Below are 17,155 nucleotides of genomic sequence, written 5' to 3'. Positions count from 1 at the left end.
AACGTCAAGCAGCCAAATATAGGTATAACTATGGTCTGCAAAAGGATAAGAAAAAAATACTTAAAAAGATAATGGCCAAAAAAATTTCCAAATTCAATGAAAACAATAAACCTACAGATCTAAGACGTTCAATAAAACCCAAGCACAAGAAACACGAAGAAAACTATACCAACAGTAATCAAATTGTTTAAAACCAGTGAAAAATATAAAATTGCAGTTGGAGGAAAAAACAACATTACTAAGTAACAAAGAAAAATGACAGTGGGCTTCTCATCCAAAACAATGCAAATCAGAGGAAAATGGAGCAACATTTTTAAAGTACCTAAGGGAAAACCAACAATTCTTTAGCCACCACTAATACTGTTAAAAAATGAAGGGAAATAGATCCTTTTCAGACAGGCAAAAGGTGAAAAAATTCCTGACCAGCAGAACTGCATTATGAGGAATGTTAAGAACATCCTGTAGGCAGCAGGAAAATAATATCTGATGGAAAAATTTTTTTATTATTTAAATCTCTTTAGGGATAATTGACTGTTAAAGCATAAATAATATTGTGGGATTTCTGTGAAGAAGTAAAATGTACAAAAACAATACCACAAAGTAGAAGGAAATGAAAGTATACTTACGTTCTCGTATGCAAATAGTGCAATATTACTTGATGGTAAACTGTGGTAAATTAAAGATATATAGTATAAAATGTGAAACAACCAATAAAATAACAAAGAGTTATATCTACTAAACAAAACAAAACAAAAGAAATAAAATGGAATCATAAAAAGGAATCACGTAATCCAAAATAAGTATAGTGGATCAAAGAACAGATAGATCAAATAGAAAACAAATAGCAAGACGATAGGAGTTAATCTATCATATCAATTATTACATCAAATGCAAATGATCTAATAAGCAACCCTATTAAAATGAAAGATTATCAAGATGAGAAAATCAGCAAGACCCAATTATATGCTGTCTCCAAGAAACCCACTTGAAATAAAAGGAAACAAACAGCTTAAAGTAAAATGATGGAAAAAGAGACATAATTCAAACACAACTCAAAAGAAAGCTGGAGTGGCTATACTAACATCAGAGAAAGTAGACTTAAGAGCAGAAAATACTATCAGAAGTAAAGAGGTTCATTGCATAATAATAAACTAGTCAGTTAATCAAGAGAAAATAACAATCATAAATGTTTAGGATCTAACAACAGAACTTCAAAATACATAAAGTACAAACTGAAGGAACTATAAGGATTAAAAGACAAGTCCACAATTATGGTCAGAGATTTCAAAATGCCATTCACGATAGAACCAAAAGAATAAGGAAGACAATACTGTCAACCAATGTAATTCATATTCTCAGAACACTCGACCCAAAAGAAACAGAATCCAAATTCTTCTCAAAAGAACATGGAAATTTACCAAGATTAAATTTCAAAGGATTGAAGTCATACTATGTTTTCTGAACAAAATAAATTAAATTAGAAATCAATAACAGAAAGATATCTGAAAAACACTCAGTATATGGAAACTAATACATTTCAAAATAACCTAAGTTAAAAAATAAAATCAAAGGGAAATTAGAAAGTATTTTTAATTGAATGAAAATAAAAACACAACATACCAAAATTTGCAGAATGCCTCAGAAGCAATACTTAGAGGAAAACTTATAGCACTTAACACCTATATTAGAAAGAAAGATCTAGAATCAATGACCTCAGTTTTAACCTTATTAGAGACAGAAAAAGAAATGAGGACTTCCCTGGTAGTGCAGTGGTTAAGAGTCTGCCTGCCAATGCAGGGGACAGGGTTCAAGCCCTGGTCCGGGAAGATCCCACATGCCGCGGAGCAACTAAAACCGTGTGCCACAACTACTGAGCCTGTGCTCTACAGCCTGTGAGCCACAACTACTGAGCCCACGTGCCACAACTACTGAAGCCTGTGCACCTAGAGCCTGTGCCCTGCAACAAAAGAAGCCACCACAGTGAGAAGGCAGTGCACCACAATGAAGTGTAGCTCCTGCTTGTCGCAAATAGAGAAAGCCTGCACACAGCAACGAAGACCCAAAGCAGCCAAAAGTAAATCAAAATAAATAAAATAAATTAACCAAAAGTTTGTTCTCTGAAAATATTAATAAAATCATAAACTCATTAATTTCCTGGTCAATTCCCAGAATTCTCTCCCACCAAAAAAAAAAAAAAAAAAAAAATAGAGGGTATGAGAGAGAAGAGACAAATTGCCAATAGCAGGAATAAGAAAGGTAACATCACTAGGGATTCTTCAGGTAATAAAAGGATCAAAAGGGAATACTATGAACAACTTTATGCCAATAAATATGACAAATCAGATAAAAGGGACAAATTTCCTGAAAGACACAAACCATCAAAGTACACCCACGAAAAATTAGATACCTTGAATGAAACAGCCCTGTATCTACTTTAAAAATTATAGGCAGTTAAAAACCTTCCCACAAAGATAACTCATCAAGGTCAGTTTGCTTCACTGGGAAACACTACCAAATATTTAAAAAAGGAAATACCAATTCTTCACAAACTCTTCCAGAAAATTGCAAAGGAGGAAATATTTCTATGAGGCTAGTATTACTGTGATACCAAAACCAGATGAAGCCATTATAAGGAAAGAAAACTACATAGCAATGTCTCTCACGCACTATATATGAAAGTTTTAAACAAAATTTTAGCAAATTGAATCCAATATATAAAAATACAAGAAATCATCAACAAAATGAAAAGGCAACCTACTGAATGGGAGAAAATGTTTGCAAATCATCTGATAAGGGGTTAATATAAAAACTATATAAAGAACACATATGTCTGAATAGCAAAATATAAAATAAAATTAAATAAATAAATAAAAAATAGGCAAAGGATCTGAATAGACATTTTTCCAAAGAAGATATATACATGGCCAACAGAAACATGAAAAGATGCTCAACATCACTAATCATAAGGGTAATGCAAATCAAAACCACAATGAGATATCACCTTACACCCATTAGAATGGCTATCATCAAAAAGACAAGGAATAAGTGCTGGAGAGGATATGGGGAAAAGGGAACCTTGTGCCTTGCTGGTGGAAATGTAAACTGGTGCAGCCACTATGAAAAACAGTATGGAGGTTCCTCAAAAAATTAAAACTGGAATTAACATATGATCCAGCAATTCCACTTCTGGGTATTTACCCAAAGAAAATAAAAACACTGACTTGAAAAGATACGTGTACCCCCATGTTCACTGCAGCATTATTTATGATAGCCAACATATGGAAACAACCTAAGTGTCCATCAAATGGATGAAGAAAATGGATCAATGGATAAAGAAAACAGACAGACACACACACAATGGTGGAAGAGTATTCAGCCATAAAAAAGAATGAAATATTTCCATTTGTGACAACATGGATAGACCTTGTGGGCATTATGCTAAGTGAAATAAGTCAGACAAAGACAAATACTGTACGATCTCACTTATAAGCAGAATCTAAAAACAGCAACAATAAAAAAACCCACCAAGCTCATAGACATATAGAGAATGGATTGGGAGATGCCAGAAGCCAACATTGGGGGGTAAGGTGAAATGGGTGAAGGGAGTCAAAAAGTACAAACGTCCAGCTATAAATAACTAAGTCAGGGGGATGTAACATACAGCATGGTGATTATAGTTAATATTGCACTGCATATCTGAAAGTTGCTGAAATCTTAAAAGTCCTCAGCACAAGAAAAAAATATTTCTTGTAACTATGTATGATGATGGATATTAGCTAGACTTATTGTGGTGATCACTTCACAATGTATACAAATATCGAATCATTAGGTTGTACACCTGAAACTAATATAATGTTATATATGTTAGTTATACCTCAATAAAAAGAACTGAAAAAATATATATATATATACACACACACACACATATATACATATAATATAAGCATTTGGGGTTTAGTTCCAGGAATACAAAGTTAGTTCATCATTTGAAAAATCAATCAATGTAATTCACCATATTAATAAACTAAAATGGGAAAAACATATGATCATGTTAAGAGATAAAGAAAAAACATCTGACAAAATCTAACATCCATTCCTGATAAAAACTCTCTGCAAACTCGGAACCGTAGGGAGATTTTGCAACCTGATAAAGAAGAGTCATAAAAAGAAATCCACAGCAAACATAATGCTTAATGGACAAAAACTAAATATTTTGTTCCTGAGATGAGGAATAAGGTGAGGACTTCTGATGTTACAACATCTAGTCAACATTAAGACGTCCATATGGGAAAGGAAGAAGTAAAATTTTCTTTATTCACAGGCAACATAAGCATCTATGTGGAAAATCCAATATCTACCATAAAGCTATAAGAAGTAATAAGTTTAGCAAGTTGCAGGATAAAAGACTGATATACAAAAAGCAACTGCATTTCCTTATGTGAGCAATGAACAATCAGACATAAAATATATGAAATAAGGATAAATCTGACAAAATATGTGTAAGACCTGACACTGAAAAGTACAAAATATTCCGGATAATATTAAGATGTTAACATTGGGGAAAATTGGGTAGGAGGTATAATGGTATTCTAGGTACTATCTCTGCAACTTTCGTTAAATATAAAATTATTCCAAAATAAAAGGCTTACTAAAAAAAAAAAAAAAATCCCTGAGAAATTAAAGATCTAAATAAATGAGAGGCATACTGCATTCATGTGTCAAGACTCAATATTGTTAAAATTCTTCCACAATTAATCTATAGATTCAATGCAATCCCCATCAAAATTCCAGCACATACTTTTATAGAAACTGTCAAGCTGATTATAAAATTCATGTGGAAAAGTAAAGAACCTAGAATAGCCAAAATACATTTGAAAAGTGAGAAGAGAAAAGACAATTACTTCCTGGTTTCAAGACACAGTATAAGAAGCTATAGTTGTTAAAGAGACTGTGGCATTGGCATCAAAACAGGAAAGAAAACAGAAAGATGAGTAGGACAAAATAAAGTCTAGAAATAGACCCAAACATATATGGACAGCTAATTTTGACAAAGATGCAAAAGGTAAGAGGTGAAGGGATAGTCTTTTCAACAAATGATGATGGAACAACTGGATATCCACATGCAAAAAAAATCAACTGTAATATATACTCCATACAACAGGAAGAATTAATAAAAGATGTATCATAGGTCTAAATATAAAACTTAAAATCTATAAAACTCCTAGAACAAAATGCAGCAGAAGATCTTGAATCAGGCAAAGATTTCTTTCTTTCCTTTTTCTTTTTCGGCCACTCTGCACAGCATGCGGGATCTTAGTTCCCTGACCAGGGATCGAACCCGTGCTCCCTGTAGTGGGAGTGTGGAGTCTTAACCACTGGACCACCAGGGAAGTCCCAGGCAAAGATTTCTTAGATACTACATTAGAAGCACAAACCCAATACAGAAAAAAATTGATAAATTAGACTTCACCAAAACATACAACTTATACTCTTTGAAAAACATTGTTAGGAAAATGAAAGGAAAAGTCACTGGGGAAAACTATCTACATAGCATATATCTGATAAAGTAGTATCCAGTGTATATAAAGAACTTTTCAAAATTCAGTAATAAGAAAACAATACAATAAAGAACTGGGCAAAAGATTTGAACAGATACTTCATCAAAGAAGACATGCAGTTGGAAAATTAGCACATGAAAAGTTGTTCAACATCATTAATCATTAGGGAAATGCAAATTACAAGCACAGTGAGATATTACAAACCTATCAGAATGGCTAATGTTAAAAAGATTGACAATACCACACACTGGTGAGGGCGTGGAGCAACTGGAACTCTCATATGTTGCTAGTGGGATTGTAAAATGGTACAACCACTTTGGAAAATAGTTTGTCAATTTCTTAAAAATTTAAATATACATCTACCATATACCCAGCAATTCCACTCATATGTATTTACTCAAGAGAAATGAAAGCATATATCCATGCAAAGACTTGTACACAAATGTTCATAACTGCTTTATTAATAAAAGCCAAAAACTGGAAATCACCCAAATGTCCATTAATAAGTGAATGGATCAACAAATTGTAGTATATCTGTAAAAGGGAAGACTATTCAGAAAAAAAAATAAGCAACTGATACATGCAACAACATAGATGAATCTCAAATTATTATGCTAAATGCAAAAAGCCAGATGAAAAAGAGTGCATACTATATGATTCCATTTATACAAAAATTTAGAAAATGTAAACTACTCTATCATGATAAAAAGCAGATTAGTGGTTTACTAGGAATGGGGAAGAGGAAATCTGGGGGGCTGATGGTATGTTCACTATCTTGATTGTAGTGATGATTTCACAGGTATAAACATATGTCAAAATTTATCAGATTGTTCACTTTCAACATGCAGTTGACGGCACGCTAATGACACCTACATAAAGCAGCTAATAATGTTAGTTTAAAAAAGAAACGCACATACTTGCTACAAGTGAGCCAACTTGAAAAGGAGAAAGTAATCAATTATGTGATTGACAGTGCCCTAAGACACAAATTAGCTGCTCAGTAGAAGCACAGTTATTCTTGCTACTTATACCCTATTCTTTCCAAAGGCCCTTGTATTAACAGAAGGAAGTACCACCCTCTCAGTACCACCCTCACAAAGAGGACAACAAACAAGGGGGGTGGGGCAGAAGGAGCACAACAATTATTTCTTAGGGTGTCCCTCAATACAGGCCAGTAGCAAGAAACCACAGCAAGAGCAGGGACAAAAAACAAAAAACCCCATAGGTGCCCATCCAGGTGGGCAGCTCTCATCATGCTTAAAACAAATAAATAATCTTCTTGGTTAAAACAAGTAAATAAATTATAGGAAATTTAGGGGAATGTGTAGGTCTCAGACCTTTCACACAATCCTCCACAGTATATAGATAAATACTGAATAGGAAGTTCAAGATCATTCTCCCAGGCAGATGTCTGAGATGCACTATTCTGCAGTGTCACGTGCTGGTGGCTCACTGAGCTGGCCACCACCCTGCCTCACTGTGGCAAGGGCCAAGGGACTCTACTCACTTAGGTCAGCACCCACAGTGTCCTCAAGAGATGGTCAGATGGAGTGCATGGTGCGGGGTTTCACCTTCTCATTTCCCTGTGTCTCCAGGACTCCCATTACTAAAAATTTATGTTACCACATTTTTAGCTCTCATTTTAAGGTATCTGATTAAATAGTTTCTGAGTAGGGGCATAAATCAGCTCAAACCAAGTATATAAGAACAAAAATGTGCAGCTGAAACAGATTTAAAAGGCAACTGCAAGCTTCTGATGGGACAGAATGGAAAAGAGACTGAGAAAGCAAGATTCAGAAAAATCAGGCACCTGTGGCCTTTCGTGTCAAATTCTGCCTCCATCACTACTAAGCTTGCAGGAGCCTGATGACTCAAATAACCTGTGACCAAGTAGAATAAAAAAGTAAAATGCCCTACCTTACAAGCTGAGGCAAGCAGTGTCTTTGAATTGCTACAAGCAACACAAAATATTTCATAACCATGTCCGTATCTAAAATTTAAAAAGAGAAAATGGATGACCCCTGTAAATAGGTAATTAGTAAATGTACCTATTCTTGTGCTGCAAAACTTTTAAATGTGCTGCAAAGTTTTTAAATGAGAGAAGAAATCAATCTCTCCAGCTAACACACAGTTCTTTTAAGAAACATTGTACTTTTGTCTAGGCAAATATTTGGGGTAAAAGCAGAGACTGGAGAAAAATGCCAACTTCCTAGTAGTAATAAAACTTACTCAAACAACTAGATTAAAATACATGTTTTCACCCCCAGCCAGCCAGTACCATAAATAACAAACCATAGAAAGGTCCTGATAGGGAAACACTGTAGGAAAAAAAAAGACCAAGAGAATAACAGAACTTAAAACTTTTCTAAAAAGGAAAAAAAAATAGTGTTATGCCTCTCTACTTTAAAAATCAAGACCAATAAATCTAGTAAATATAATACATAGCAATATAAATATCTTTGTGAAGTTTGATTCTGACCCCTTATGAAGGCCATCAAGAGATGTTTACAGCAGGGGGGAAAATGTAGGTAAGAGGAAAGCAAAGGAGAAAATCAAATTGGTTGGGAAGGGGGGATCACAAGTTACGATCAAATCAGACTAAAGAGCTAAGTCCAATTTAACTTACAGTTTTTGAACTTCAGGCCACAAAGTATTTTGCAGAAGATGATCCTCAGTGGGAGGTTCTACAATAAATTTATAGCATTGCAATTAATTTTTCCACTTTCATGCAGATAAACAAGTGAATTCTGCAGCACTTATTTAGGTCAGTGGTGACAGACCCCATACTATGTGTACTGTACTAATGATTCTAGCGAACCACCTTTTTGCCTTTTCTTACCAGTAAGTATGGACGGTTGAAAGGCCACCTGGTGATATTCGAAACCAGTACTAGTCAACAGCTCCTCTTCATCAGAAGGCTGAGAAGCTATATCTCCTAGTTTAAAACAAACATCAACAGCATGAATGTAGTCACTATCTTTATGTCTCCTGCACATGTCCCAATATTAAGGCCACTAGTTAGAAAATAGTGGTACCTGAAGGCAGTGTATGTAATTCAACGCTGCATCCGCGTGATGGCAAAGCCAAGGGTATTTCCACTACTCCAGTATTTTCCAAATGCGCTCCTTAGAGCACTGGTCAATTCCATAAAGATTCCTTCCTTTTCCTTTGACCTAATGTTTCCCAAACTTTTTAAACTGTGGAACACATTTTTCAAGCTATCCACATTAGCATCTGTGGTTGTGAGTGCTCCATGAAATACACTTTGTAAAAGCAGCACCTATTTCAGGGTCTGCATGTGTACACAGAGTAGCTACCATGAAATAGCTGATAGAAGAGAGATGCATGTATTGTGATTTTTAAAAATAATAAATCACCTGTAATGAACATTAGGTACATAATATACAAATGTGTAACTAGGTTTTAAGCACCACTATAGGTTCAGTAATTTTGGAGACGAAAGCCTTACCCTGAAAGACAGCTTTATTTGATAATCCCAAAGCAGGGACGGTAGCTCCTTCTGGAAGATCACCGTCTTGCTGGAATAAAAAGTATGATACAACTTTTAAATGCTAAAAGTTACTGTTACCTCAGGCACTGTAAAAAAATGTTATGCTCATAAATGCTGAGAAGCAGTGTAAAGACCATTTCACCATTTTGTGAGATATCTGCCCACACTTCCATTTCCTGAACCGAGAGATGCAATACTAAGCAATCACTCTCCAGCAGACAGGCTCCAGCTAATCCCCAGCCCCCACCCAATCCATAAAGTCGGGCATCCTCTCATCCATGAGCTCATCGAACCCTGACAGCTCAATGGGTTTCAGGGTGTGACAAGGAAAGCACTGCGCTGGCTTCTAGCAAAGAACGGGCTGAGAATGGAAGGCCTGGAGCTTTATTTCCAAGAGAGTCTCACAGGCACATCCCTGGTGATGCTCATACAAACACACATGTTTCCCAGGAAGGCACAGTCATAGTATTTTCATTAAACATATTTAAAATTTTGAATATTTTAAAACCTTCTAACAGAGTGCCCTTTGAAGTGGCAATAATCTGCTTATACCCTGCAATATCAATTAAATTATTACATATGAAACAAATGTTAACCATCAAAATTGGCACATGTCCATAAGCTAAGAGCATTTCTTAGAATTTAAATTTTAATACAGGGGCTGGAACTGAACACAAACATGAGCAATGGGAATTTAAACCATCACCAAGAATAGCTACCTGAGACACAGGATGCTTTATTTTAGAAAACAGGAAAAATAAAACACCATGGAAAAGAGCAATAAGAGGCACTCCTATATATCCCAACATTTAGTATGGGAACAAACCCAAAGAGCAGCAAGAGACTTTGCAGTCTACAGGATTCCTGTATCTTAGGACACAGAATTGAATATACACCTGGGATTAGCCTCTTATGGAATCCTAAAACCACATTTCAATCCCTAGAATTGTCAGATCCTCAAACCAACTTGCCCTCCACCACCATATGCTTAGCTCGGTATAATAACCAGTCGAGGCCTCCCTTTTGATCTTGTTCCACTGTCCATTAGCAGTAGAAACAGCATAACAGAATCTTTCATCTCCTTTACCTAATCAAGAGAGCCTGTGGCCTGAGGCGCCCATGATACACTCCAGGAAACACAGTTGGACATTTCTTTTAAAATGACTCTTACTTTCTTCTCCAGTCTTACCCAGACTGGTGCTAGTGTCCCTGCCTTCAAAGTCTCTGGGCTCAAAGGTATCCTGCTCCCACATAACTCTTCACCCCAAAGTGCTTTTCATCACTTTCTTTGTTTAGGGACCTCCACTGGTACCAGAGTCTGAACTATGCCTGCCTCCCAAGGTCCTCCACCATTTGACTTTCCCCCAGCACCTCCATTTCCCTCTATATACTCTTCATTCAAGCAGCTCTGGCCACCCCACTGCTCTCTGTCCTTCCATCTGCCTATCAAAAGTGTACTCATCCTTTTCAAGCTCAGAAGCAAATTCATGACCCAACTCTAAGTACTGCAACGGACTGTATGACATGCACTTCTGTGTAACACAACTACCTTCCTACTTACTTTCCCTTCCTTCAAAACTGGTTACTTTATAATGTTTACAACCTATGTATTTTTGTAAGTGCTCAAATCTTTCGTAGAAAGGGGGTATAAACAAACATTAATAAAAACTTACCCTTTCAAAACTCAAATGAAGCCCCATTTTCTCATTACTCTACTATAGCTACCACTTCCTCCTATGAAAATTACTTTAGCCACAAGATTTAGCAATTAACTGGTTTCATCTAATAATTACAGGTACATTAGTTCCATTGTTCACTACCCCTAATCTACATCGAGATGGTAATCTCCTTGAAAATATGACCCATCTATTATGCTTTATCGTAGTTACCAAGCACAGTGAAAACGCATAGTATTCGTGCCTTAATTTAACATTTTAATTCTTTACAGTCTCTTGGGCTTAACTGTTACAAAATTTCTTAAATTAATATTTAAATTACTGCCTGCCACAGTGCACACAAAAGTTTGTCAAGCCAATAATAAAATGATTTGACTTTCTTTCTACCCATATACTCCATTTACAGCCTTAAGTGAAACTTCCTATAATTTTATATGAAGTGGCTAGATCTAGTTAAAACATTTAGAGGAATACTCACATTACAAAGCGCGTGATTCAGTGATTGGCCCGTAATGGCACAAAAATTTTCCACAAAATTTCGAGGTGCAGAAAATACTCGAAGAACTTTTTCATCCGCTCCAGATACAAACTGAAACCTACTGATCATTGCCAAACACTTCAGGTCATATCCATGTATCTGAGGCCTTGCAATTTCATGCCAGGTCACCTGGGTATCAAAATAAGGTAAACAAAAATGATCACGTGTTTCAAAAACTGAATTCTTTCCAACAAGCAAACTATCAGACACGAAATTATTCATTATGCCATGGAAATGTGACCATGGGGCAGATTCATCCATGTTGTTCTGTTTATCAACAGATCAATACTTTTTACTGCTGAGTAGTATTCCCTTGTATGGCTATACCACAACTTGTTGATCTATTCACCTACTTATAGACATTTGGGTTGTTTTCCAGTTTTTGTCTTACTGGAAAAACAGTCACAAATTTTTGTGTATAAGTCTTTGCATGAATGCATTTCTCTTGGGTAAATACTACCTATGGGTATAATAACTGGATGATGTGGATGTATATTTACATTTTTAAGAAACTGCCAAATGATTTCCCAAAGTGGCTGTACATTTTACAATTCCACCAGCAGTGTATGAGAGATCCACCTGCCCATACCCTCCCTCATCAACACTTGTGCAGTCAGCCTTTCAACTGTAATCATTCTAATAGGGGTGTCACGGTATCTCATTGTAGCTTTAATTTGCATTTCCCTAATGACTAATGGTGTTGAGAATCTTTTCCTGTTCTTATTTTCCACCCATACATCTTCTTTGGATAAACATCTTTTGTCCCCTTTTTTAAAAAAATGTATTGTTTTCTTATTACTGAGTTCCAAAAAGTTCTTTATATACTCTAGATAAAAATCTTTATCAGGTATGTGTTTTGTAAATACTTTCTCCCAGTTTGTGACTTTTCATTTTCCTGACAATGTCTTTCAAAGAGTAGAATTTCACATTTTAGTTAACTCTGATTTATTGATTTTTTTAAAAAGGATCATGAATAAACAACTGAGTTATACTGATAACAAATTGCCAAGAGCCACAGAAAACCACTCCAAAATTATCTGCCTTGTTTTTTTACTTGACTATAGCGTTGCTCCCAATGTCCTCAACTCTATCAATTTTAATCTACCACATGCTGCTGACGCAGAAATGTCAGTGGCCAATTTCATTAGCTTCGTGGACTGACCCAGAGTCAGTCCCATGAATTTTTATCAGAAACTGAAGCTGACTATACTTTCTCTGAGTATACAGTTCAATGGTTTATCAGTGGTAAAGTTTTATTGCAGTTTTTTAAAGCTCAGGGCCAAGCCTGAAAAGTTTCCTGAACAAAAACTGGCCTCGACTACTATTATGTAACACTATATGATGTTAGAAATTAGCTTTTACTACAGACTTGACAGTGTTTCTTTCTTTTTTTGGCTGCGCCACGCTGTCTGTGGAATCCTAGCTCCTTGACCAGGGACCGAACCCGAGCCCTCGGCAGCGAAAACACAGAGTCTCAGCCACTGGACTGTCAGGGAATTCCCTTGTTAGTGTTTCCTAATGAATTAAACCTAAAATTACAAGGTATTATGAGAACTTTTATGTGGAACTGAAGTAAACACATTTTGACAACTAACATTTTAATTGTTTGAATTATAAAGAATATGTGTATGCTTAAGTTTCCTTTAACTGAAATATAGTTGAAATAAAATGTAATGCTATGGGCTTCCCTGGTGGCGCAGTGGTTGAGAGTCTGCCTGCCAATGCAGGGGACACAGGTTCGAGCCCTGGTCTGGGAAGATCCCACATGCCGCAGAGCAGCTGGGCTCGTGAGCCACAGTTACTGAGCCTGCGCGTCTGGAGCCTGTGGTCCGCAACAAGTGAAGCCGCGGTGGTGAGAGGCCCGCGCACCGCGATGAAGAGTGGCCCCCGCTTGCCACAACTAGAGAAAGCCCTCACACAGAAACGAGGACCCAACACAGCCATAAATAAATAAATAAAATAAATTAAAAAAAAAAAAAGTAATGTTATGTTAGTTTCAGGTGTATAACATAGTGATTCGACATTTAAATACATTACAAAATTGTCACCATGGTAAGTCTAGTAACCACCTGTCCCCATACAAAGTTATTACAGTATTATTGACCATATTCCTTATGCTGTATATCACACTCCTGTGACTTATTTATAACTGGAAGTTTGTGCCTCTTAATCCCTTCACCTATTTCACCCGGCTTCAAACCTCTGGCAAACACCCGTTTTTTTCTTTGTATCTATAAGTCTGTTTTCACTTTGTTCATTTGTTTTGTTTTTTAAATTCCACATATGAGATCATAAGGTATTTGTCTTTCTCTGTCTGACTTACTTCACTCAGCACAATATCCTCTAGATCCATGTTGTGATAAATGGCAAGACTTCATTTTTTTTCCTTTTTTAAAAATTTTTTATTTTTTAACTTTATTGAAGTATAGTTGATCTACAATGTTGTGTTAATTTCTGCTGTACAGCAAAGTGACTCAGTTGTGCATATATTTCAGACTTCATTTTTTTAACAGCTGAGTAATATTCCATTGCCTATATACCACATCTTCTTTATCTATTCATCAATGGACACTTAGCTGCTTCCGTATCTTGGCTATTATAAATAATGCTTCAATAAACATAGAGGTGAATACATCTTTTCGAATTAGTGTTTTTATTTTCTTCAAGTAAATACCCAGAAGTGAGACTGCTAGATCATGGGGTGGTTCTACTTTTAATATTCTGAGGAACCTCAATACCACTTTCCACAGTGGCTGCACCAAACTTACATTCCCACCAACAGTGCAGGAGGGCTCCTCTCCTCCACCTCCTGGCCAACATTCATTATTTGTTATCTATTTGATGATGGCCATTCTGAAAGGTGTGAGGTGGTAACTCATTGTGGTTTTGATTTGCATTTCCCTGATGATTAGTGATGCTGAGCATCTTTTCATGGGTCTGTTGGCCATCTGTATGTCTTCTTTAGAATGCTTCAGTTTTTAAGAAAATACGAAACTGTTTTCCAGAGTGGCTATACCATTTTGCATTCCCATTAGCAATGTAAGAAAGATCTGGTCACTCGGCATCCTTACAACTACTTGCTATTGTATTTTATACCTTAGCCATTCTAGAGGGTGTGTAGTGGCATCTCATCATGGTTTTAATCTGCATTTCCCTAATGGCTAATGATGCTGCCCCACTTTTCATGTGCTCATGGATGCTTTGTAAAGTGATCAGTCAAGTAGGAAGACATTTTACCTGTGATTGGTCTTCTCTCTTCCATGGAGCAAAAAGTCGAGTTGTCTGGTCAGTACCAACAGTGACGATAAATTCTCCTTCTGGATCCCATGTTAGGTCTTGGACACCATCAAAGTGTCCTGAAATAACAATCTCTGGAGTCCACTCTCTCTGCAATGAAAGTGCTCATGACACATCAAAATAATCAAAGACCATCACTCAAAATTAAACCTGATAATGCCTTCATCCCTCAGGTCTGATATGAGAAAGACCTTAGCTCCCAAGCAAGGTGAAGAGCTAAGTAAACAAGATGGGAACTTAATAGGATCTGTTTTCCAGTCAAGTATCAATATATTAGAACTTAAACATTCAAACATGCGTTGTGTCCTCTAAAGCAGTAACCTTGGGAAAGTCCCCTCCATTCATCATTTATGACTGCCTCCTAGAACACTGCCTAACCTTTTTGTGCCTCAATTAACCCTTCTGTAAAAGAGCTACCTACATCATACGTTTGTTACAAGAATTAGATGAATCTATATTTGTACAAGGCTGGCCCATTCTAGATACTATGTGAGTATTTACCTGTCAAACTAAATAGTAGAGCACTGTGTAATGTGAGTCTGTAGATTCTGTGTGCCTGACCAACTGTCTTTATTAAGTGAAAAGAGCTGCAGGTGTAGAGGACAGAGGTTAAATCAAACACAGTTAGTCCACCTCCTGAGGGAACCTGCATCAGCAACCACATAAACAAAGAGTGAAATGAAATGCAGAAAACGTCATATGCCTGGTCCACAGAGCACCTTTTTCAACAACTCAAGTGGTGGTAAAACTTGAACTTTAGAGGAAAGTTAAATTTGTATAAATAGCTAAAAGGTCATTCAAAGCCAAGTGTGATGAATATGGTCAGCTAAGCTATATTATTTTCTGGTCAAAAACATAAATAGGCTGGAACAAAGAAATGCTGTTAATTTCTTCTGTGACATAAAAATTGATTCTAAAGTTAGCACTAATGGGAGGTTCCAAAAAGTTCTGAACAAAGTGCAGCACTTTTGACTATGGGTACAGTCCTCAAGGGCAGTGTTTGTTTTTAGAAATCACCCCTGATTGTCATAAATTTCCACTCTGGTGTGGGATGCTGACAATGGAGGAGGCTGTGCATGTGTGGGGGGCAGGGGAAAATGGGAACTCTGTATTTTCTGCTCGATTTTTCTGTAAACCTAAAAGTTCTCTAAAAAATAAAGTCTAGGGACTTCCCTGGCGGTCCAGTGGTTAAGACTTCACCTTCCAATGCAGGGAGTGCAGGTTTGATCCCCGGTCGGGGAGCTAAGATCCCACATGCCTCTCAGCCAAAAAACCAAACCATAAAACAGAAGCAGTATTGTAACAAATTCAATAAAAGACTTTAAAATCGGTCCACATCAAAAAAAAAAAAATCTTTAAAATAAACAAATAAAAGTCTATAAAAAAAATCACCCTAAATACTTGGTAAATAGCTATTATAAATATGAAGTCAAGTTATAAGCAAAAGTACAGTGAAATTCTGTCCTCTGGTTTGAGTTTCTCCCTACTCAACTGATGCTTTTTTCTATGAAGGCCCTCTGAAGACCAGCTGAAATACGGCTCAAAGGAGCTCTGAACAAAATTAAGGGACTTCCCTGGTGGTGCAGTGGTTGAGAATTCGCCTGCCAATGCAGGGGACATGGGTTCAAACCCTGGTCCAGGAAGATCCCACATGCCACGGAGCAACTAAGCCCGTGCACCACAACTACTGAGCCTGCGCTCTAGAGCCCGCGAGCCACAGCTACTAAGCCCGCGTGCCACAACTACTGAAGCCTGCACTCTAGGGCCCATGTTCTGCAACAAGAGAAGCCACCGCAGTGAGAAGGCCTGCACACTGCAATGAAGAGTAGCCCCCACTCGCCACAACTAGAGAAAGCCCGCACGCAGCAACGAAGACCCAACACAGCCAAAAATAAAGTAAAAAAAAAGAAAAGAACAAAATTACATTTATCCTAAAAAATATCTTATTTACAAGTGTCATAGCTAATGGTTCCCTGGTTCATTTAACAGTAAAAACAATCTTAAAGATCAACTCCAAATCGAAGATACAAGGGAAAAGTAAATCACTCCATATACTGAATTCAAATCCTCCTACCTGACACAACTATTACAAAGCCCACAAACTAAAGGTCATGCAAATCCATGAATTTGTACTTAAGTACCACACACTAACCGACTGCACCACTGGGGCTCCATGAATTTTTACTTTGTAAGCGAAGCCATTAGATGCACATTCAAAATCTGCTAACTCACATTTTGCTCTATGTTCTGACTTCTTTGATTTATTTATTTAAAATATATAGTATCCAGTATGTACCAGGCCCTACTTCTCATACTACACCAATATTAATTCATTTTAGTATCATAAAAATCCTCTGAGTAGGTGCTATTACTGTCCACATTTTACTGATGAGGAACCTGAGACAAAAGTTCAGTAATGACCTCAGAAACACAGCTAGTAAGTGCTGGGGCCAAGATCCGTGTGCTCCTGGCCACTTTTCCTGCTATCTCATTTCCCCAAACCCAAAAAAGCAGATCAGAAGCAAATTAGAAAGAAAAGATTGGAATAATGCTGAGAGGCAGCTACATGATTAGA

General features: G+C 36.7%; 1 protein-coding gene across 3 annotated transcripts in view; it reads right to left on the bottom strand.

The window, feature by feature from the left end:
* ELP2 (elongator acetyltransferase complex subunit 2) overlaps window positions 1-17,155 on the bottom strand; it is a 45,328-nt gene that overhangs the window by 9,724 nt on the left and 18,449 nt on the right. For all 3 annotated transcript variants that reach the window (XR_005022582.1, XM_036874313.1, XM_036874314.1), the window contains 6 exons: window positions 14,521-14,670; window positions 11,224-11,412; window positions 9,028-9,097; window positions 8,398-8,493; window positions 8,185-8,242; window positions 7,476-7,548 (listed from right to left, as the gene is read on the bottom strand). Coding sequence is in view for 2 of the 3 variants with exons in the window: in XM_036874313.1 (XP_036730208.1) it covers window positions 7,476-7,548; window positions 8,185-8,242; window positions 8,398-8,493; window positions 9,028-9,097; window positions 11,224-11,412; window positions 14,521-14,670 (636 nt within the window). In the remaining variant the exon portion in view is untranslated. The remainder of the gene's footprint in view (window positions 1-7,475; window positions 7,549-8,184; window positions 8,243-8,397; window positions 8,494-9,027; window positions 9,098-11,223; window positions 11,413-14,520; window positions 14,671-17,155) is intronic.

Source organism: Balaenoptera musculus, chromosome 14, assembly GCF_009873245.2.
Source record: "Balaenoptera musculus isolate JJ_BM4_2016_0621 chromosome 14, mBalMus1.pri.v3, whole genome shotgun sequence".
Taxonomy (NCBI): domain Eukaryota; kingdom Metazoa; phylum Chordata; class Mammalia; order Artiodactyla; family Balaenopteridae; genus Balaenoptera; species Balaenoptera musculus.
This window is presented reverse-complemented; position numbering and strand designations above follow the sequence as displayed.